Here is a 24,604-nt window from a genome sequence, read left to right on the forward strand (position 1 = left end):
GTGCTTCCAAATAAACCTGTTGGACTATAACCTGGTGTTGGGTGATTTTTAACTTTGTCCACCCCATTCCAACACCGGCACCTCCAAATCAGGAAATGATACCACCCACCTTAACAGACCAAGTCACGTAAACAGAAAGCGAGACAGAAGACCAGCACTTTGGCGGAAGCTCACGGATGATGTTACCTAGCATGGTGACGAAATGTCTGAGAACAAACCTACTGGCTCAGTGAGCAAATTTACAACCTGAACCTCAACCTGAGCTACAATCTTCTCAAAAATCGCATTCTAAAGATGTGTCTAGATAATTTGGTTTGCAGTGAAAAATGGCTAATTCAAACCATTGGATAAATTTAGTTTTCGGGAGAAAATGGTTATTTCAAAGCACTAGAAAATTTAGTTTGCAATGAAAAAAATTGCTAATTCAAAGCATTGGATAAATTTAGTTTTCGGGAGAAAATGGTTATTTCAAAGTACTAGACAATTTAGTTTGCAATGAAAAAAAATGCTAATTCAAAGCATTGGATAAATTTAGTTTTCAGAAGAAAATGGCTCCTTCAAAGCACTAGATAATTTAGTTTACAGTGAAAAATAGCTAGGTCAAAACATTGGATAAATTTAGTTTTCAGGAGAAAACGTCTATTTCAAAGTACTAAATAATTTAGTTTGCAGTGGAAAACTTACACCTCCTGACAGCAGGATCGCCATTGTCCGTTAATTCTGATGGACTACATCTCCCAGAATGCTCGGCGGCACTTAACCCCGTTCTCGTCCTTTCCATTGGCTGCCGAGGGTTGGGGCCCGCTCGGATGCATGTTATAAGGAAATGGTCCTGCCTAAGATGGCGGCCCTGTGAACCTGAATCCGAACATCAAGTTGCACAAAGAGGAGGAACAAGATTGTGAGTCGCTTGTGTTTTGTTTTTCAAAAAGGTGCGCTTGAATAATTAAAAATAAGAAAGTTTTGTGGAATTTATGAGGTGAACTTTACGGTGCATAGTGATTTAAAGTCCAGCTGCTTTAGACAAATGTTTCCCCCCACTCCCTCCACCAAAGTCTATGTCCCCTCGACCACAAATTGTAGAAACTAGGATTTGTCTGTTTATGTTCTCCCTACTTGCGAGTTTGTTTCTAGTTGGTGAAATTTACAAGTGAACAGAGACATTGTTGCTAAGACTGTGGCATCCATGTGAGAGCTAATAGGTCTTGGAGATTTTTAAAATGTTGCTAAAAGTCTGTGCAGTCGTGGCTGGATCCACAAGTTTCAGACCATGCGTTCATCTTGTTACAGTGTTATCAGATGCTGCATGATAACACAATGTCTGCAATCCATGATCTTTGATATGTTCAAAGAGTAACAGCAAGTACCATATATACTTGAATAAAAGTCGATCTCATTTAAAAGTTGCCCCCCCCCCCATAAATTTTGGCCAAAAACCTGGACTTTTTCCTTTTTATCCTGTATAAAAGTCGATCCTAGTTCTTCAAAGGTAACAGATCAACATTTTGAGTCAGTCTGCCAGCCATTGTGCTCCGCTCCGGGTTTTCAGAATTGCCGCAATTCATTGTTATTTTGTGTACAGTGTTCGTTCAGAGAGCACTTGGGCTTCTGCTAGTGATACAATGTGAATTTTAACGGGCACGAATTTCAGCCACTCACAAATAGTATCCATGTAATAGTCGACCCCATAACTTAACCTTAAAAGAAATAGTCAAAATATTTGACTTTTATTCGAGTATGTACGGTACTTGAGTAATAGTCGATGTCATATAATAGTCGATCCCCTATTTTAGGCCAGAAAATCTGGCATTTTCCTTATCTTGTGTAACAGTCGACCCTAGATCTTCACAGATATTATCCTGTACAAATTATGATAATTTTATTTTTGTACTATTGTTTTGATTTACAATTTACACCAATTTGGAATCGGGTCAGAGTCTGGGTGACAACCTCCCTTTGTGTGTAGCTCAGCTGAGCTCAGTTCCCCTACAGCACCAGTGGAATACAGTCAAACCTAGTTGAGTTTGAGCCTTTGTCATTTTGTGAAGAAAATGTCCTCCAGAAGAAACAAAAAATATACAGCAGCGTTTAAGCTGAAAGTTATTGAAATTGCAGAGAAGACAAATAACTGTGTAGCAGCAAGAGAATTTTGTGTTTCGGAGAAACTCGTGAGAGACTGGAGAAAGATATCGAACCAACTTCAGACTATGCCGAAACGAAAGTGTGCCAACAGGGGTAAATCTAGCAAGTGGCCACAATTGGAGAAAAACGTTGCTGAGTGGGTACTTGAGAATCGTCGAAATGGAAAACATGTTAGTCGTGAAGCCATCCAAATCCATGCACGAAACAAATCAAAGGAGGGTGGAATTTCAGATTTTAAGGCAAGTGCTGGATGGTGCACAAGGTTCATGAGAAGGCATGACTTCATACTTCGGAAGAGAGCTAGGATTGCACAAAAGCTGCCTGCTGAACTAGAAGGTAAGATATTACAGTTCATCAGTTTGTAATCCGATATCAGCAGAAGGAAGGCTACAAGTTATCATGCGTTGGAAACGTGGATTAAATGCCTATTACTTCTGACATGCTGGAGAATTGAACTGTGAACCAAAAAGGAGAAAACAATATTGGTGAAAACTACTGGCTATGAGAAAAGTAGGTTTAGTTTCTTTCTTGTATGGCTGATGGCACAAAGTTTAAAACTGGTGGCTACTTTTAAAAGAAAAAAACCTCACCAAAGGAGACATTTCCAAAAGGCTGGATAGATGGATGAAGGTGGATGTAGAAATGGATAAAGGAAGTTTGAAATTTATGACTTGGTGGATAACATAAGGAAAAGGGTTTGCACTTTATTTGTTTAGAGATACAGTTCCCCTACAGCACCAGTGGAATACAGTCAAACCTAGTTGAGTTTGAACCTTTGTCATTTTGTGAAGAAAATGTCCTCCAGAAGAAACAAAAAATATACAGTAGCGTTTAAACTGAAAGTTATTGAAATTGCAGAGAAGACAAATAACTGTGTAGCAGCAAGAGAATTTTGTGTTTCGGAGAAACTCGTGAGAGACTGGAGAAAGATATCGACTTACGAACTTGATCCGTTCCGGGACCCGGTTCGCGAACCAAAGTTCACGAACTGAATCCATTTTCCCACTGTTCGGATATCAAAGCGCGCATAGCAAAGCCGAACCATTACAATGAAACCACGGGCTTTTTGCGTTCGTACCTTGAATTTCGTACATACGTTGAAGCAAAATTTTATGTACAATCCTGTTCATGAACGGGGTCGTTTGTATGTTGAGGTGCTACTGTACAGTATTTTGGACAGTAGCATGAATTTCAGCCCCTCAAAAGTAGTATCCATACAATAGTCAACTTCATAAATTTTAACCTTTTTTTTAAGTCTAAAAAGTTTGACTTTTACACTAGTATATATTATGAACCAGACCAGACCCCTTTAAAACATTTCAAGAGCGTCGGTGAAAGTCATCGCTGGCTAGGCCAGTATTTATTACCAGCTGGGGTCAGTTAACTCCATCTGGGCAGCAGATACTGATCCTTGTCCCATTTTAGCAATGTGCATGTCACAGCAGCTGAAAGCTGCCATTATATTGGGGAAAATCTGGATAATATGTTCTATCCTTACTCTATTGAACTTGAACTGAAACCAGACTGATTCAGCGGATCTTTTGTCTCTTCCTTCTGTAAGGTTTGTAAGGAAGTTTTCATCGGTATAGTCTGTATTCTGACCTGAGTGGTGTGACTTGTTTTTGTACCTCCAGATGGTGTAAAAATGTCCTTCACGGATGTTGGAGAAGATGACTGTAGCGTGTTTGATGGATATGATAGCCTGGAAGATGATGCCAGTGACAGCAATAGAAACCTCACCACAGAGGATTCGAGCAATGATGTGGAAGATGAGGAAGCTGGTGAGGTGCGGGACATGGAGACTGAGTCAACATATGGAGGAGTGAATGATGATGAGTCATCTGTTGATGGAGGACTTAGAATTGGTACTTTATTTTACGTTGTCTTAATATTTAAGAGTTGGAAATGCAAAGATTTTGAGCCATTGGGTTTGTTTGTGATGCATTCATAGCAGTAATTCAGAATGATGCCTATAGCAGTTAAGAGCCAGGACCAAGTCACAAGCCAAGCCATCACAAGGGAGTCAAGAAACCAATGAATGCAATCACTAGTTAGGAGGATCCAAAGGGACAAGGAGTTCCCAATAGTTAACTGAGTGGACAAACTAGCAGGTCATTGATTCATAAAGCATTAGTCCTGCTGTCTATCTTAATGGGAATTTATGGGTGTTGCTGCCTAGACCAACATTTTGTTGTGTACCTAATTACCCTTGACTTAAATTTCTTGTTAGGCCATTTCAGAGGAAAGTTAAGGATAAAGCACACTGCTGCGAGTAGACAGCAGATTTCCTTTCCTGAAGGATATCCCTGAACTAAATGTATTTTTACTTTAACAACAGTTGACAATGTTTGAGATGGTAAGTGATCTGGAGACTCGACTTGTATGTATTTATTTATTGCAACTAAATTCCACCTACTTCCATGGTGGAATTTGAACCCATATCCCAAAGCATTATTCTGGTCTTTTGGATTATTAGTCACAATTTGCCGTATTGCTACTGTCTCCCCTTGCAAAATCTGTCCTTTTCAGGTATTTATTCAGTTTCTTTTTGGAAGTTACTGTTGTGCCTACTTCCTGCTTCAAGTTCTAGCTAAGGCATTTCAGGTTATCGCAACAGTTTGAGCGGATGGCTGGGAATCTAATTGTCACTTGCCCTGGATTTTTAAAAATCAAATGTCTTCTCGTTACCAGTTCTTCTGCCAATAGAAAGTTTCTCCCAATTTAATTTTGGAAACTGATAAAGAGTTTAGTTTTGGCAAGTGAGATTATTCATGTTGGACGTGAAAGATAGCTTGAAACATTTTCAAAATGAGACCTGGGACAACTTTAGGGACATGTGAAAATATAAACATTGCAGCTGAAAATCTCTTCAGTAATGGGCATTGTATAAAACACATGACAATTTAAAAAAAAAAAAGTGTACCCACTTGCTAAGCCAATGGATGAAGGATTGCTTTTGATCTTTGAAGCTGTCTATCTCTTTCGGATTCAGTTTTCTGTTTTTAATCTTTTAAGGTGTCCTTCTCCACTTTTCACCTTTCAACCCCCTTTTAATTGTCTGGTCTAAAAATTGCACTGATCCTAATTTTTGTTTCCTCTTCCAAGCTACCTGTGAGATGTGTGGCATTACTGGAGCACGAGAGACCTTCTATTCCAAGACTAAAAGATTCTGCAGCGTCTCCTGTTCTCGAAGCTATTCTTCCAACTCCAAGAAAGCCAGTATCCTGGCTAGGTTGCAGGTTGGTTTTTCAGTCATGTCAGTGGCCTTTCTCGTTGTGCTATGCTGAATATTCCCATTTGCTTGCATAATCTGATTGTTGCCTTATTGTGCTGGAAAATCATGGAGCTGAGGCAACAGTCGAAGAGTTGTACCTTGATCTCATCCATTTGTGTTCTGAATTCCACATTCCAATCTGCCCCTGTTGACATTTAACTCCCTTGTCTAACAAGAATCTATCTACCTCCTTTGAAAAGTTATTCACTGCAGTCCATTTTCATTGCTTCTGATGTTGTGAGTTCTGAAGTCTCAACCTCTGGGAGATAAAAGTTTTTCACCTCATCTCTGTCCAAACAGGGCAGCCCCTGAATTTTAAAATAATTCTCTCTCAATCTGGACTCCATCCACAAGAGGAAGTCCCCTTTCCATGTTCACCTTGTCAAGATTGCTCCGGAACTTTAGGCACGTCAATCAAGTCACCTCTTACTGTTCTGAACTCGTGGAACAAGCCCAGCCTGTCTAAAATATCCTCCGAAATCAGCTTACTCATTCCTGGTATCAGTTTTGTACTTGTGCTCTGAACTGCCTCCAGTGCATTTTGTTGTGGAGATATGGGTGTACTGTACCTTTTTTTTTTAAAAGAGTTAAAAACAACAAACTACCTGACAACACCAAATATTCTTGGAAAAAAGATATGTGACCTTTTTGGTCCAGCAGTTAGTGTAACTGGTTGCCTGGAGACAAAACCAGATCCAAATTAGGCCTATCGGTTTAAATTATACCCCAAAATGAGCAAATGCCAATCAGGTTTGGCAATATACTAAATTCAATCTTAAAAGCCAATGACACAACCCAATGCTTTGGAGGTATAAGACCAGGGAAAATTTAACATTTGGGAGGAGAACGGCCAAGCCGGCATGTGGAGACTGCCTGAAAAATAGCTCTCTTAAAGGTACCTTCATCAATCAGTAATCAGTGAAGCAGAATCTCCAAGAAGAAAAGGCCGGAATACAGAAGAACCAAAAGCTGCCTGGTATTGAGTTAAGGAGTTAGAGGAAGGAGTTGTAAATAGTTTTTAGTTAATTATTCTCTGTAATACTTTAAGAAATAAAGTTGTTAATTTTTACTTGGCCTCTCGTTTTCAGATTACTGCACGGAATAAACTTTTTCTGTGTTGCTAATTTAAATTAAGCAGGAAAGTTTACCATGTCATAATACATTTACTTCCTCCTTCAAATAAGGAGACCAAATCTGCGCAAAATATTCAAGGTGTCATTTCATCAATGTCCTGTAAACTGAAGCATAGCATAACTGCTAATATATTCAGTCCCTCCCATTGTAAGGATAGCATCCATTAGTTGTCTGAATTGCGTGCTGTGCCTGCACACTGATATTGGTGATTCATGCATCAGAACACCTAAATCCCACTGCATCTTAAAATTCCAGTCGTTCTCCATATAAGCAATACTCTGCTAATTTTGGCAATAAATATGAAAAGCAATTTCATGTGTTCACACTCATTTAACCTATCCATAATTCCTCTTCAAATTCCTTGTTGTCTTTGCAACATACCAAGATAAACAGGAATATATGAATTTTAAGCGAATGCCTTTGCATCCCTCAGCGAAGTCACTGCTTTTAATTGTAAAAAGTTAAGTCTCCAGCACAGCTCCCTGTGGAACTCGTCTATATTAGCAGCACAAAATAAGTATTGTTTTCTGCCAATCTTCTAAGCATGCTAACATGTTAACCCCACACCATGGTATTTCAGTTCTGCAGTAGTCTTTGATGTGGTACCTTACTGTATTTGGATTTGTAGAAGGCAATGTCTATGGGCACCTTTTTTTTTAGAAAAAAAAGATAGGTGCACCTTAATCCTTCAAGGGAGTCCATTAAATTGGTTGAACATGATTTCCTTTTCACAAAACCATACTGAGGCTTTCCAATTACCTTGCATTTTTGCTTCTAAGTGCTTAGTTTAACTTCTTTAATGAATGATTCCAATACGTTCCCCATGACCGGCAACAAGCTGACTGAGTAGAGGGATTATATTTGCTACTTTACAGTCTGGAATCTTTCCTGAATCTAGGGTGTTTTGGAAAATTAACGCTAGCTGCTCATTAGCAACCCCTCTCCTTGCCTAAGGAGATGAGACAGTTTGGACCTTGATATGTATCAACTGCAGTTACTTATTCAACTTCTTCTCTCATGATTTGTAATTTCACTAAATTCCTCTTCCCCTTCATCTCCTGATTTATAGCTATTACTGGAATTTCTTTTAAAATCCACGATCATTAGGGCACAAACAAAATATTTGTTCATTCCATCTACTATTTCCTTATTTACTCTTAACTCTCCATTCTCTCTGTCTAAAGGACCAATACTTATCATTTTCTTAAATATCTGCAAAAATTCTTACTATCTGTTTTTACACTTTTTTAGTTTGCTTATTCTTTCTATTCAGACCTGCCACTTAGTCCTACACTTGAAACTGTCCATTTATTGTAGGAATGTACTTATTCTGAGTATTCTTAAATATCTCTTCAAATGTCTGCCTCTAGATCCTAATCCAGCCCTAGCTTAGTCGTAGTATACCAGTTCGTTTCTCATAGTTTGATTATGATTAGACTGACTGGGAGAAAGTGAGGACTGGACATCAGAGTCGAGAATGTGATGTTGGAAAAGCACAACCGGTCAGGCAGCATCTGAGGAGTGGGAGAATTGACAGTGCGACATAAGCCCTTCATCAGGAATGAGGCTTGTGGGCTGGGGGAGCTGAAAAATAAATGGAAGGTGGGGCTGTAGGGAAGGGAGCTGGGTATGTGATAGGTAGATGAAGGTGGGAGATGGGAATGTGTTAGGAAATGGAAGTCCTGGGCCACCTCCCTTGCCAATTTCTAACCACTCGATGCGTGGAGGAAGAACGCCTCACCGTCTGCCTTGGGACCCTAATCCCGTATGGTTTTTAGTTTAGATTAGATTCACTACAGTGTGGAAACAGGCCATTCAGCCCAATAAGTCTACACTGACCTTCCGAAGAGCAACCCACCCAGACCCATTCCCCTACATTCACCCCTGCCTTAATGCACCTAACACCACGGGCAATTTAGCAAGGCCAATTCACCTAACCTGCACATCTTTGGACTGTGGGAGGAAACCGGAGCACCTGGAGGAAACCCATGCAGACACTGGGAGAATGTGCAAACTCCATGCAGACAGTTGCCTGAGGTGTGAATTAACCTGGGTCCCTGGCGCTGTGAGGCAGCAGTGCTAACCACTGAGCCACCAAGGCGTTCTTCCACACAGCCCCATCTCCCATTTATCTTTCAGCTCACAAGCCTCGTTCCTGATGAAGGGCTAATGCCGCACTGTCAATTCTCCTGCTCCTCAGATGCTGCCTGACCTGTTGTGCTTTTCCAGCACCACATTCTCACCCATGCTGGTTGTAATGTGGATTTCACCAGTTTCCTCATCTTCCTTCTCTTTCACACCACACCTCCCCCCAAACCTCCAACTTGGCACTACCCTCTTGACCTGTTCATTTATCTTCCCACCTATCCATGCCATTCTCCTCTCTGACCTATCACCTTCCCACCCACCCCCATCATATTCCTAGCTACGTTGCCCCAATCGCCTCTTGTCTATCTCACTGTCCACCCACCCACAAGCCTCATTCCTCATGAGCTTATGCCCAAAACATAAATTCTCCTGCTCCTCTGATGCTGTGACCTGCTGTGCTTTTCCAGCAGCACACTTGACTATGATTAGACATACCTTTGGGTCACCTTGTTATAGAATCATAGAATCCCTACAGTGTGGAAGCAGGCCATTTGGCCCAACAAGTCCACACTGACTCTCTGAAGAGTAACCCACCCAGATCCATTCCCCAACTCTATTTCTATACTCTGTTTGCCCCTGACTCATGTATCTAATCTACGCATCCATGAACAGGATGGGCAATTTAGTATAGCCAATTCACCTAACCTGCATATCATTGGATTGTGGGAGGAAACCAGAGCACCTGGAGCAAACCCACACAAACACTGGGAAAACGTGCAAACTCCACACAGACATTTACCTGATGCTGGAATCGAACCTGGATCCCTTGCACTGTGAAGCAGTAGTCCTTAGCCTCTGTGCTGCCCACATTTTAAAGAAAAATCTATTTATTTATTTTATACATAGGAATCTATTTCTAATGTGAAGCATTCTCAACTAAAGCCAAAATTGTGCATATTTTTATTTCCATTAACACTTTTGAAATTACCAGCTTCATAAGTTGGCATTTGTCACTTCAATATCTGCACATTCTATGACTATTTTCTATTCCAGACTCTTGATCATTTATTTTGTTCACGATCAACTTACACTTTGCAGAAATGCAAACTAAGGTTATAGCTGTCTGGGTGTGAAGTGTCAAGGGCTCACTTCTTACTTTTGGAAACACCATTTGCTGGGGCCATGACTATAATGATTTGATCCTGCAAGTACTGGACCACACAACCACCATGTCGAAGACCCTTCTTCAGCATGTCTGCAGCTTTGATTTTCAACTATATGAATGTTATGTGTGAATAATGAAATATAAAGAACCCCTGGTTCATCTAGTCTAACATCATTCAGTTCTGGTGTACTGTTTATCCTAAGATCATCCAACGCTCCCAATCCCTCCAACCCTCATAGGAGCAACAGAAAATCACATATTAAACACAACCGTATTCACAGAGGGAGCACTCTCCCATCCTCGTATTATCCACCTTTTGTGAAAGCGATGAGTTTTGATCTAACCAGATCCCAATCTTGCTTGATGGTGTCCAATGCATTGGAGTCTCCAGCTTGCGAAGACATCCTGTTCCAAATGATGAAAGTTTTCCAGTTTCCATGTACTTGTAAATATTTGGCACCCAATCAGAGGAAGTTGGGTAATTTCTTCCTCTGTTATTTATGTTCCTTTTTTGTTATGGTTCTGAAAAGTATGTGTTCTGATGCCAGACAAGTCTGCATTTATCCTCATTTGATATCCAGAGATGCAGCTTCAAACAGGAGTCAATGCATCATGAACACTGTCAACATGTTTGCACGTGTACATTTATTTTTGCAAGAACTTTTGTTTGGGTGACAGCAAGTGATTGTGTCTGAATCTGTGGCCCTGACTGCAAGTGACTATAATTGATTGTGTATGTTTGCTTTTTCTTACTCCAGATTTCTGAAGTGAGAATCTGCAAAACCTGACCTCTTCCTACATCCTACCAAGGAATTTTTTTTGTTTAGTTGCAAACTACATTTCATAGATGAATTCCATTTGTTTCACAGGGAAAACCGCCTACAAAAAAGGCAAAGGTGTTAAACAAAGCCTCGTGGTCATCTAAACTGGGGGCATTTCTACAGCAACAGTCCAATGGGAAGGGATCAGATATTACTCAGAATAACAATTCAGGTAAGACGTGTTATCTTGTTACAGATTGCTATTTGTTGTACTTTTGGATTATTACAATCTTTGCCTTATCAGTACAAGGCATCCTTGTATGATTTCTTTGATACTTCGCCAAGTGACCATTCTTATCTTTGAGCCATGACATACAGGGTGGGGCTATCAGTATTGTGTTTGTTGTACAGTTTTATTTTCATTCATGGGATGTGGACATTTTGCCTACTAAGCCAGCGTGCATTTCCCACCAACAATTGTTCTTGGGACAGTGGTGGTGAGCTACCTTCTTTGAAGAACTGAGGTGTAGGTCTACTGTTAGGAAGGAAGTTGACCCAGTGACAGTAAAGGCATGGTAATATAATTCCAAATCAGGATGGTGTGTGGCTTGAAGGGAAAATGAATATGGTGGTGTAACCATGTTTCTGTTGCTCTTGTCTATCTTGGTGGTTTGGAAGGTTCTGCTGTTAAGTATAAACAGATGGTTCAATGTTGATTCATTAACCATTTCCAGCATATGTACAGAAGTCAGTCATCTATACCAAACATGCTGTTATTGTTGTCGATGTGCTTTGCTTCTTTAGTTACCAAAGATTAACAGTCTATCGATTTTTGATAGTTGAAAACTAATAAGAAAAATATCTCAAAGACTGGCTGGACACTACAGTGCTTCACCAGCCCTGGGAGTGACACTTAAATTAAATTCACTAACTTGCCTTTTAAAGATTTGTTTGCTTTACTGCTCCTTCAGGGTGCTGTTTATTAATCGATCTGTTTAATCCGTAATGTCTTTTCTAAGACCTCAAGAAACACTGAACCACTGGGTTAGTAGACAGGAGGCATATTTGTGATGCGTTCTGTAAATTAGCATCTAGTTTCATCCTTTTCTATTTATGCAGATGATGGGTCAAATAGATGAGGAATCCCAGCTGAAGGTTGTTGCATCTTCACTGAACACATGCTGAAACATACTACGAAGTATCAATTAGAAACAGGATGACTGTTTTGCACTCCCATTCTTCCACATATTATGGCCAGCTATGTTACTGGCACCAGCTCAGCCAGCCAGGATTACAACAAGAGAATTGCACTAGGAACCCAGGAATTGTTTTAACACTCAAACCTCAAGACCTTGTAATTTTCACTGACTGTGTTGGGTACCAGGGAATTGTGACTTCATCTTCCTTCCTCTAGTCTGTATGATTGACAGAGTTATGATTGACATTCTGTGACTCTGTCACATGCGCAAAACATTCCCTCCCACCATCCTTTCGATAACCCCTCCTATTTGGTGAGCACAATTCTTCTCCACTGTCATCCTGCTGGGTAAGGTTCCTCTCACCTGGCTCCATTCTTATCAAATATCAATCAGAATTACTTGCAATGGTTTCTCATTCCCATTCTATCACCACCAGTGTCCTCAAAGGATTTATCATTGCCCTTTCCTCTTTATCCTTTACACTGCCCATCGACTACATCATCCAAAAACCCTGGTGTCCATTTATACCTGCATACTTTCCACACGCAGCTTGACCTCGCCACCATTTCTCTTGACTTTTTTTCACCTTGTTAAACTATCAGTGTACATTCAGTACTGAGTGAACAGAATTTCCACCAAATAAGTACTTGAAGATTGAAACCATTGCTCTTGAATACTACTTCAAACCATCTTAGCATGCTGCTGACTCTCTCTCTGATAACAGTCTGAGATTAAACTATCCTGTTCACAATGTTTTAGTTGTATTTGAACCCAGGATTAGCTTCTGCTTCATTTGTGCCAGCACCGTATGCTTTCTCCTCCATAACATCACACGACTTTGGCCCACTCTTGAGTTCATCTGCTTCTGAGGCCCTCACTCTACACTTCACCTCTACACTTCACTATTTCCCACACTCCTGGTTGGTTTCTCATATTTCATCCTCTGTAAATATTGAGCTCATCCAAACTACCTCTGTTTCTTAACATACACCAAATTCAGTTCTCCTGTTACCTCTGTGCCACTGACTTACAATGACTCCCAGTCAAAGAAATCTTTAGTTTCAAGTTATTGATCTTTTAAACTCCTTATCTTCACCCCTTCCTATCTCTGTAACCCCATCCAAGCCCACTAATCTCCAAGATGTCTGCTGTGCTCTTAACCTGACTTCTTTGTACATTTCCAACTTTAATCTTTCCACCACCGACCATGCCTTCAGGTGCATTGGCTCCAAGCTCTGGAATAATCTCTCTCACTATAGCTCTTCACCTCTATACTTCACTTGCCTCTTGCAAGACACTTCTTACACCCTACCCTTCTTTTCTTAAAAAAAAATCTTATTTGGCTTCATTTCTACCTATGTGGCTGAATTAACATTTTATTTTCTAATTCACCTGTGAAGCCTGTGGTGATTACATTAAACAGTTGTCGCTCAGAAGATATACAAGTTTGTATACATGTTTGAATAGTTGAAAAAAACAGCTTCTTACCTGCTGTTTATCATGCTCTTGAATGGACCGCTCAAATATTAATTCTGACCCCTCCCGCTCATTCTCTGCATGGCTGTTACACTCTATTTTGCTTCCCTGATGCACTTGGTATAGTATGATCTGTCTGGATGGCATGATCTGCCTGTTTAGCACGTGAAACAACACTTTTCACTATCTTGGTGATTGTGACAGTAATAAATCAATCAATGCTATATAAATTGAAGTTCTAGTGAGAGAAAAGGCAATTTCCTATAAATATGGGCCGGGTGCTGGCAGGTGGGACCAGATTGGGTTGGGATATCTGGTCGGCATGGATGGGTTGGACTGAAGGGTCTGTTTCCATGCTGTACATCTCTATGACTCTAAATGCTGCTATTAAAGTGGCCACCAGGGGATGGACAAGAGCATCCAGGAGACATGTTGCCTCGAATTTTCCCAATCTTTGCTTGTCCTTACAAAATAAAGTTTCACATATTGGCAACACAGCAACATCCTGTGGTAGTACCTTGCTTTTCTCAGTGTTATAGGGGGGAGCTTGAATCTGCCTTGAACTGATACCAGCTTTGTTACCTTTTTTACCTGTTGCAAACCCAGCTTTCCCAAATAACTTTTTTCTTTACCCCTTCCCTTTTAAGCAGTTAACCAAGGATTTGAATGGGGAAAATATATCGACGAACACAAATGCAAAGCCGCCCCTGTCAGTTGCTTCAAACATGTGAGTATTACAAGATGTATTGATGTTGTGTTTGCAGTCACTCGCTGTCACTCACATTCACTATTTCGGGCAAAGAGATTAGTAACACCCAGTTCTCAGGCTTGTGGGCACTTTGAGATGGCATTTTTAGTTGAAGAGAGACTAAGGTTGGTGGTGGTGGCGGTGGTGGTGATGGTGCTGGTTCCTCTCTGCTGGAAGGGAAGCACTTATTCTTTGCTGGGCAATTCCCGCAACAGCATTAGTGAGATGTCAGCAACTTCGTGCAGTTATTCAGGACCTTAGTAAAATGACACCTGGAGGGTTGCATGCAGTTTTGGCACCTCTACCTAAGAGAGGGTTTACTTGCCATAGAGGGCGTGCAGTGGAGGTTCATTAGGCTGATACTAGGGTTGGCCCTCAATGAGTAGAGATTGTTTTGACTGAACCTTTATTCACTAGAGTTTAGAAAGAGGAGAGGGGATCTGATTTGAAATATATATAAAGTTTTAACAACTGAACAGACTTGCTGCAGAGATATTTTTCCTGTATAGGAAGTCTAGAACCCGGGGTAACAGTCTCAGCATATGGGGTCGACTGTTCAGTACTGAGATGAGGAAACATTTCTTCACTTAGAGGGTGGTCAACTTGTGGAGTTCTCTACCAGAGAGCAATTTGGAGGCTAACTAACTGAATATCTTCAGGAAAGAGCGAAATCTTTAGATTTTAATATCAAGGAAAAAATGAGAACAGGTGGTTCTTGTGCAACCCCACATTATAGAAAAATCATGCTTTAGAAACAGTACTTGAAGTGTTGGCGATGCAATCGCATTACGGCCAACACCAGTTTAGAAACTGTCCCCAATTTGTCAAGCGCATAACAAGTTCACATCAGTGAAATGAGTTATGGCAGAATGACCTGAATATGGCATTGAGGTAGAGTATCCACCAAAATTGTATTGAACAGTGAAGAAGACTTGAAGGGCCAAATAGCTGACAGCTGCCCACTGTTTCTATATTAACACTATAAATTCTGGGTTTGGGCCAATGTCTTAATAGAATTATAAGTTGGTTGCTGGTTGTACTGTATCTCAGGTTAGTGGTATTGCTGAAAGAAATTGTTTGGCTTTTCCGGATGTGCAATAATATGCTAGGGATGCATGGTAGACAAAGTAGTTCTTATTATTGTGCTCAGAGTCTTTAGTGATTGCTGTATCATTTAGAAATTGTCACTGTACATTGTGTTCCAGTGGCTGCATGCTATTGACATCACTGGGATAATCTACTTTGAGAGTAGATAATCCATTTTACCTGATAATCTGTTTGTGTTTCCAACAAAAATGTTTTTAAGTTTCTATTTTTGATTTTGTATTGAAATTGAGAAAAAGTATAGTTAGCAAGTAATGCTTTCTGCTGCGCTTCCTAATTTAAGAAAGCAAAGATTGTGTGCATCAGTAATTAGGCAGTGGGAGAGGGAGCTACTGTATTTGCTGTTTGCAATGTAGTGCCATTGGAAATGGAGAGAGCAAAGAAAGCTTGTCTGACCATTTTACTGAGCACCTCAGTCACAAGCCTGATTCATTGTTTCTGATTTGTTTGCTCTCTCAATTTTCTGTCCTAATCTCTCTCTGACTCTCCTTACTTTTCTTTGACATCCTCAATTGTTCTATCAAAATTCAAGGAATGGCACCTTGCCTTTAAATTAAGCACTTTGCAACTCTCTGGATTTAACAGTAAATTCAGCAATTGTTATTTATCCTATCGTGGGGTGTATGTGTCAGTGGCATTGCCAGCATTTGTTGCCCATCCCTAAGTGCCCTTGAACTGACTGGCTGACTTGACTCTGAAATGGTCTATCATTATTGTACTAAGTCTGGAAATTGCGCATAGACCAGACTAAGTAAGAATAGTAGATTTCCTTCCGTAAGTGCAACAACCTTTAAAAACAAGTCGATAATGCATATGTGATCATCTTTAGTCAGACTACTTTACAATTCCAGTTTTGTTTTGTCAATCAAATTTAAAATCCACAGCTGCAAAGCTGGGTTTTGAACCTATGAATGCAGAGCTTTTGCCTAGACCTCTGGATTATTAGTCTGGTAATATTACCACTACACCACCATCACATTTCAATTTCAAACTGTGATGTGAGCAAGGAGCAAGGCCACTTGGCTCTTCAGCCCTGCTCTGCCATTCAGTAAGACCAGGATGAACTGATTTTAATCTCTACATTCCTGCATATCCCCATCCATCTACCTCTGCCTTTAAAACATATTTAATGATCACTGATCTGGTCTTTTCAGACAGCTGGTACTGGCAATTGTTCTGCTGTTGCCATTGCACTTTCTTTGACCCTTTTGGTATGTTTTCTCGGTGTCACTGCATTCCTTCGTGTTTAATCCTTCAGTCTTCCACCCTATCACAGGTACACTTTTTTTGTTCCTTTCTCCACTGTTACCTGTTTTTATTTCTTAAAATCCGTTGTATTTCTTAATTTCTTGGGGGCGGCACAGTGACTAGCACTGCTGTCTCACAGCGCCAGGGACCCAGGTTCGATTCCAGCCTCTGGCGACTGTCTGTCTGTGCGAAGTTTGCACATTCTCCGTGTGTACGTGGGTTTCCTCTGGATGGTCTGGTTTCCTCCCACAATCCAAAGATGTGCAGGTCAGGTAAACTGGTCATGCTATATTGCCGATTGTGTTCAAAAATGTGTAGGCTAAGTGTATCGGTCAGGGGTAAATGTAGAGTACTAGGGTAGTGGAATGGGGTTGATGAGATACTCTTTGGAGGGTCGGTGTGGACTTGTTGGCCCGAATGCCCTGTTCCCACACTGTAGGGATTCTATGATCTTAACTTCTGGTGAGAAGTCATTGATTTGAAGCATTCTGTTTTTCTCTCTTCTTTGGAAGTGGAGAGAGCAAAGAAAGCTTGTCTGACCATTTTACTGAGCACCTCAGTCACAAGCCTGATTCATTGTTTCTGATTTGTTTGCTCTCTTAATTTTCTGTCCTAATTTCTCTCTGACTCTCCTTACTTTTCTTTGACATCCTCAATTGTTCTATCAAAATTCAAGGAATGGCACCTTGCCTTTAAATTAAGCACTTTGCAACTCTCTGGATTTAACAGACACTACCAGACCTGCTGAGTACTTCTAGCATTTTCTGTTTAGACAGAAAAACTTAGTGACTACGATTCATAGCCAAACAAAACTACTTTAGAACTGCAGTCATTGTTTTGGAGATGAGGCTAGCGATTAATTAATGCAACAAAATTCCATATGTGGTCATTTTAAAAGCAGAAATTGTGGTATGATACATTGCAGCAGGAGGCTATTCAACCCGTTGTATCTGTGCCAGCCTTTGAAAGACCTATCCAATTAGCCCTTCCACTTCCTCTTCCCTTGTATTGTATTGAATTGAATTGAATTTATTGTCACTTGTACTAAGGCTCAGTGAAAAGCTTTGTCTTGTGAGCAATACAGGCAGATCAAAAAGTTAAGTAGCGTAGATAAGTAAATAATAGGTAAACAGCGGCAAAAACAAAAACACAGGTACAGACGAATGCTAAGAGTTTGAGACCAGTATTCTAACAGTAGGGTAGAAACCAGCTGGTGCGTGTGTTCAGGCTTCTATACCTTCTCCCTAATGGTGAAGGTTGTAGAAAAACATTGCCAGGGTGGGATGGATCTTTGAGAATGCTGGCGGCCTTTCCTTGACAGCGGGCCTGGTAGATGGATTGTATAGGTTGGCCTTTGTGATTGTCTGGGCTGAGTTCACCACTCTCTGTAACTGTCTCCGATCTTGAATGGTATAGTTGCCACATCAGGTACTGATACATTTAGACAGAATGCTCTCAATGGTGCACCTATAAAAGTTGACATGGGTATTTGCTGCCATGCCAAATTTCCTCAGCTGACTGAGGAAGAAGAGACTTTGGGCCTTTGTCACCAGTGCGCCCACATGAAGAGTCCAAGACAGCTTGTTATTGATGACCACTCCCAGGAGCTTGACACTCTCCACTCGTTTCATCTCTCTGCTGTTAATGTGTAGGGGGGCATGAGCAACATCCGGCCAGAAGTAAATGAGTTCCTTGGTTTTGCTGGCATTGCGAACTAGATTGTTCTCAGTGCACCATTTTTCTAGGTCTTTCACCTCCTGTCTGTAGTCTGTTTCGTCTCCATCTGAGATTCAACCGATCATGGTGGTGTCATCAGCAAACTTGTAAATGGCATTCGTCTGGTATTTGGCGACAAAGTCATGGGTATACAGCAAGTACAGTAAGGGGGCTTCAGTGTTGTGTTAGTGAGGATGAAATATTGTCCCCAGTCTTCACTGATTGTGGCCTGTGGGTCAGGAAACTGAGGATCCAGTTGCAGAGATACGTGCTTGGTCCGAGATCAATAAGTTTAGTAATCTGTCTCAAGGGAATAACTGTGTTGAAGGCTGGAGGTTATGGCCTGCAAAACTTTTTATTTAAGTATTCCAAAAATTAGCAATAATTTGGCACAGTGGAGTAGGTTCAAGGGGCTGAATGGTCTACTTCCTGTTATTTTTGAAACTATTTCCGTCGCCCTTTCGGATTGTGCATTCCAAATCATTACTCTCTATCCAATCCTTACCCAGTCAGCTTTTGTTTTTCTTCATATCTTTTGATTTCTGTGAGCTCTTGTTCAATATTATATGGCAGGATGAATTATTGCTCTTTGTTAAATTATCAACATCCTAAGGGTTAGACTGACCAGAAACACAGCTGGACCAACATATTAATACCGTGGGAACTGTGGTCTGAGACTGGAAAGTCTGCAGCAAGAAACTTGCCTCCTGAATGCCCAAAGCTTAGTCATCGCCTCCAAGGCGCAAGTCAGTTCTGTCCAGCTGAGTGCAGCTCAGTAGCACTCAGGATGTCGAAGACCACCCAGGACAACGCAGCTCACTTCGTTGGTATCCTATCTAATGCCTCCAATGTGCTTTCCTTACACTACCAATGCACAGTGATAGTTGTGTGTACAAGATGCACTGCAATATCCCAAGACTTCTGCAATTGCACTTTCCAAACCCATAACTTCTATCACCCAGGAAGACGAGGGCAACAAATCCTGGAATTCCTTCCTAACAGTACTATGGATATGCCTACACCTGAAGGACTGTAGCAGTTCAAGAAGGCAGTTCACCACCTTCTCCAAGGAAGTTAGGGGTAGGCAATAAATACCAGCTATGCCCACACTCTATGAAAGAAATAAGAGATTCTGTCTCTAATCTTTCCTAATGTGTGTGTGTGTGTGTGTGTGTGTGTGTGTGCTCTCTTTCACGACATCTCCTCCCTTTCCAACTCTCAATTTTTCTATATTCTTCTGTTTTTGTCTATTTCTCAGTTGTGGCTACTGCTTGTCACTCCTGCCAGGAAATCTGCTGCATGACACATTGTCACTGTCACCCTCACGCATCCACTGTATAGCATGTTTGCTACTGCTCTAACATCTGTCATTGAACTACAATAGGTTAACCCCTCTTTCTGCCTCCACTTTTGCTGTATCTCTTCACCTCTGATCAAATAGCTGAAAATATTGTCCTTTTTCTTTTCTGGATGTTATTTTTTAAGAGTAATTTTTTATCTTGTAATTTCAAGCACCACTTTATTTGTCATATGGCCTGGATATCTTAGCCAGCATCTTGGCATCCCTATTTCAATAGCCTCTACTTTTTTCACAGACCTTTAGTAATTGTGCCGATTTCTTGATTCCTTCATCCTTTTTGTCTTTTTGCTCTCTGATTTCTTTGTGACTTTTTTATTCTTGCATGAGGTGCAAATGTCTCTAGCTAGTCAGAATTTGTTGTTCTCACTAATACAAAATAGAAGTGGGTAGACCATTCAATAAGGTCATGGCTAATCTGATTGTAATTCTGCATTCTCACTGACCCCTGAAAATCTCTTAGATTCTTGTTAAGCACAGGGCTATCTCCAAACAAAGACTGCAACTGGTGAAGAAACTTTCAGGTCTGGCAGCTTCAGTGAAGAGAAATGGAGTTACAAGTCTTTGACTCTTCTCTAGATCTGTTTGCCTCAAAAATATTTAAGCACCCGGCTTCCACTGACTTTTCAAGATGAGGGTTCCAAAGGCTCCCAACCTAAAGAGACATTGTGCCCCGATGTTTTAAAAAATTCTCAAGGTCAGGTTCGTAGGAGAGTAGTCTGACACAGAACAAACGACCAAGAGGCGAGTCTGCTAGAATATGAGCATTTTATTCCCCGCAGCGTCGCCACAACCAGGTCTCATACTTACAACGGGTCTGGCTTATACTCACTCTACATGTTACCGGAACTGGGAGCCGTCAGTTCTTGTAGAGCGGTTGCCAACAACCCACGCTCGGCGGTTAAACGTAACCCCGGAGCAGACTCACCGAACTGGAGACTTTTCCAGCTGATATACTCTTTTCCAGATATAAACATTCATGTGAACAGCAGAGCAAGGCTAAAAAACACATTCCATTCTGGTTACATACAGATAAGAAGATTCACACGGGGAGGTGTGTAATAAGATTCACACGGGACTAAGCAACACCTCCATTCCGGTTAGATTCACACATGTATTGGGACATAATTTTTAACCGTTTCACCACACCCGATTTGTCAGCAACAACTCCTAGCTTTAGGTTCCCCATAAGAGGAAATGTCTTCTTCACATCTACCTTGTTAGGAGCCTCTAAATCAATCAGTTTGAATCGTGTCATATCTCACTTTTTTCTAAAATGCAGCAATATAAGCCTCCCCTGAACAACCTTTTCTTCAGGCTACAGGAAAGATCTTGTGAAACCTTGAAAGGGTTCAGAAAAGATTTACAAGGATATTGCCAGGGTTGGGAGGTTTGAGCTATAGGGAGAGGCTGAATAGGCTGGGACTGTTTTCCATGGCACATCAGACACTGAAGTGAGTTTATAGAGATTTATAAAGTGAGGGGCATGAGTAGGGTAAATAGATAAGATCTTTTCCCTGCGTTGGGAGAGTCCAGAAATAGAGGGCATAGGTTTAGGGTGAGAGGGGAAAGATATAAAAGGCACCTGAGGGGTAACGTTTTCATGCAGAGAGTGGTGCATATATGGAATGAGCTGCATGAGGAAGTGGTGGAGGCTGGTACAGTTATAGGATTTAGAAGGCATTTGGATGGGTACATGAATAGGAAAGATTGAGAGGGATATGGGACAAATGCTGGCAAATGGGACTAGATTAGTTTAGGATATCTGGTCGACATGGATGAATTGGACTGAAGGGTTTGTTTACGTGCTGTACATCTCTGTGACTAAGTGCCCTATTCAAATACTAGTCTAATAAACCTTCTCTGAACTGTTTTCATCACATTTATTCTCTCTCCCACCAGCTCTGTCTCTTTATTTGGTGCATTCTGTATTGTTATTTTTCCTTGTTTTTTTTATCTTAAAAATACTTTGAGATGGAACCAAATGTAATATCTCGTGCCTCCTATGTAGGTTCCACTTTTTGATCAGTGGGAAGATGTTCTGGAAGGAATGAAGGTGGAAGTATTGAACCTTGACTGTAATCTGCCAAACAAAGTCTACTGGATTGCACATGTCATAAAGTTAGCAGGTTGGTACCATAAGTTTCATCTCTCAGCTTCTCATGGTAACATCAGGCACTGTATTGGATTCTGTAAGCCAGGGCAGCAACATTTAGATGCCTGCCCACATGCCTGTGTTGTAAGCGAATTTCCTCAATGAGGATGTCACTTGCTCGTGGGCATATCACAGCCCTTTGAAGCAAAATTGACACATAATCAAAGTATGAACTTGCACTTGGAAAAGTTATTATGTGGGGAGGCATGTGCTGCCAGTAGTTCATGGTTTGAGATGGCCAGGAAGTTCTCCTGCACTGACCACTTGTTGTCAATGTATTAGGCAGTCCTGGTAACATCATTGTCGAAGAACATGTGCTGGAAAAGCACAGCCAGTCCGGCAGCATCCCAGGAGCAGGAGAATTGACGTTTCAGGCATAAACCCTTCACTGGGCCAGTAATGTCACTGGGATAGTAATACAGAACGACTGGCTAATGTTCTGAGGACGCTGGTTTGAATCTCGCAGTAAAACTTCTAGAATAAAAAGCTAGTCTAATGATGACCATGAAACTCATCTAGTTGACTCAAGTTCTTTTAGGGCAGGAAATTTGGTGTCTTCACCTGGTCTGGCCTACATGTGACTCCTAGTGTATGAGCATGTGTGGGTTAACTCTAACCTACCCTCTTGGCAACTAGGAAGGGATAGTAAATGCTGATTATAGCTCGTGCCATCCACATCCCATGAACAAGTTTTATTTTAAAAAAAAATCCACCTTCAGCCATCAGACTCTGAAGACTGACTCAAACCTAGACCTTCTGACCCAGAGGGAGGGATGCTGCTCACTGTGCCACAAGACCTCCATTCCCTGCTCTGTATGCAGATTTGCATCAAACTGACCATGTTTGCTATGATTCTTGGGTTGTTGAATGCTTTTCTGTCACACCAGTAGTTCAGCTGGTTACTCCTGAAACTCCAGTGATGTCCTTCAGATGAGTACTCCCTGATTGGAAATTGCTTCTGATGTTTGGCAGGACTGTTAAGTGGCTAAAGGCCATTCTATATGAAGATAAAAATAAGGAGGGTGTCACCATCAGAAGAAAAGTAGAAAGTAAATTGTAACTTTTAAAGTAACATTCCTTTAATGAACTTTGAGGAGAGGTGAAGTAAATCCAAGTGTCTTTAGGGTTGCCTTCTCATGGTGGAAAGTAGATTTTTGTAGAAGCCAGCTTCATTCTTTTGCTGCAACATGGCTACTGGCAGAAGATTGTAACTGCAGTGTAATATTTTTTACAAATGCAGTTTCCATTTGGCCGCAGTGCTGCCACACCAGGGGGAGCCTTTCTGAACATGTGAAAATGCAGTGTCAGTGTTGAGCTTTTTAAAGTGAGAGCCAGTTTTAAGTGCATGTTTCTGGTCACAGACTTCTGTTTTCTTTGCAAGTTGGTATCTTAACTGTCTCATTGTCAACAAAATTGGTTGAGATAGGGGAATAAATATGCAACTACTCAGCAGCCATTTAAATGGTTGGATTTTCGTTATAGTAGAATGCCTTCTTTTTCCTCTTAGCGGCTGGATTAGTTTCAGTAAAAGCCAGTGTTGGAAACCAGAACACAATGCTCTTATCTGTAGAGTTACACTATCGATTAAAACAGTGTTTTGAATAAGTGTTTTATATATTAAAAAAAGGGGCTCAAGACCACGAACCTGAGTCCCATTATTTACCAATTAAGCTAACCAGGTTATGCGGAGTCTCTGCATACCGTCTTTACAACTTATTCACTTATTCTAATAAATTAACCACAAAACAACTTTCTTTTAATGTTGCACTATTAAATTTATTGCAATCAAGAAGTAACCTGGGAGCAAAATGGCATTCACTCATCAGATTCACAGAATTATCATTGCAGTGAAGGAGCCCATTATAAATGGGCGTAATTACATAATGCCAATGTCTTTTTTTACCTCTTTTTTTTTTTTCCCCGCCCCCCCCCAAAAACCATACTCCTTGCATGTTTTTATCCAAATAATTACCCAGTGCTGTCTTGAATGCCCCAATTGAACCTGCTTCCACCACACTTCCTGGCAGCGCATACCATACTCTAACTACTTGTTGAGTGAAAAATATCAGACTTGCTTCTTTTGCAGATCATTTTAATTTTATGCCCTCTTGTTCCATTGACAAGGGGGAATAATTTCTCTCTATCTGTTCTATCTAGCTAGTGATGTTGAAAACCTTTTATCACATCTTCGGATCTCCTCCTCTTCTCTCCAAGGAGAACAATTTCTTTTAATCCATTCACTGAATGTGGGTGTTGCTGGTCACCATTTATTGTCCATCCCTAATCACCCGTAAGGCAGGTAAGAGTCTGCCACATTACTGTGGGTCTAGGGTCACATGTAGACCAGACCAGTAAGGGCAACATACCCCCACTCGCCCACAAAGGGATGTTAGTGAACTGGTTTAGTTTTTTGTTGGAAAGGTTGTTAATAGAGTCTTAATTGAGCACTTTATTTTTTAAAAAAAATTCAAATTCCATTGACTGCCTTGGTGGGATTTGAACTCTGGACCACATGTCATTACCTGGGTCTCTGAATTGGTACTCTAGGGATGATCCCACTAAGATATCTTCAGTCATGATGGTGGGAGAACATGTACTTGTTCAAAATGTTGGCAGGAGTTACTGTTCTGCTGTTACCATGCGGACATAGCTTGTGATAAAAAATGCACACTAAATACTGACAGACTGCATAATTTTAAGGTGGGAACTGAATTGCATCTGTGTGACCTGGTCAAATATATCATCTACCCATTAACTCTTCCTTCACCTGAATGCCTTTAATGCCCTACAAATTGATAGATTATGCTGTGGTTCTGTTCGCCGAGCTGGAAGGTTTTGTTGCAAACGTTTCGTCCCCTGTCTAGGTGACATTCTCCGTGCTTGGGAGCCTCCTGTGAAGCGCTTCTGTGGTGTTTCCTCCGGCATTTATAGTGGCCTGTCCCTGCCGCTTCCGGTTGTCAGTTTCAGCTGTCTGCTGTCGTGGCCGGTATATTGGGTCCAGGTCGATGTGTTTGTTGATGGAGTTTGTGGATGAGTG

At 41.0% G+C, this 24,604-nt stretch overlaps 1 protein-coding gene across 5 annotated transcripts in view; it reads left to right on the top strand.

Annotated features, from left to right (window-relative positions):
• Positions 1-769: 769 nt before the first annotated feature.
• l3mbtl2 (L3MBTL histone methyl-lysine binding protein 2) overlaps positions 770-24,604 on the top strand; it is a 109,577-nt gene continuing 85,742 nt past the window's right edge. Inside the window, exons 1-6 of one of the 5 annotated variants that reach the window (XM_043679906.1) lie at positions 770-901; positions 3,777-4,007; positions 5,248-5,381; positions 10,673-10,796; positions 13,887-13,966; positions 21,424-21,541. In XM_043679906.1, the coding sequence (XP_043535841.1) occupies positions 3,788-4,007; positions 5,248-5,381; positions 10,673-10,796; positions 13,887-13,966; positions 21,424-21,541 (676 nt within the window). In that variant the 5' untranslated portion in view covers positions 770-901; positions 3,777-3,787. Of the gene's footprint in view, positions 933-1,575; positions 2,479-3,776; positions 4,008-5,247; positions 5,382-10,672; positions 10,797-13,886; positions 13,967-21,423; positions 21,542-24,604 lie in introns of those variants that run through there. The other 4 variants (XM_043679905.1, XM_043679903.1, XM_043679902.1 and 1 more) reach the window with 4 other exon arrangements.

The sequence above is a fragment of the Chiloscyllium plagiosum genome, chromosome 39 (assembly GCF_004010195.1).
Source record: "Chiloscyllium plagiosum isolate BGI_BamShark_2017 chromosome 39, ASM401019v2, whole genome shotgun sequence".
Taxonomy (NCBI): Eukaryota; Metazoa; Chordata; class Chondrichthyes; order Orectolobiformes; family Hemiscylliidae; genus Chiloscyllium; species Chiloscyllium plagiosum.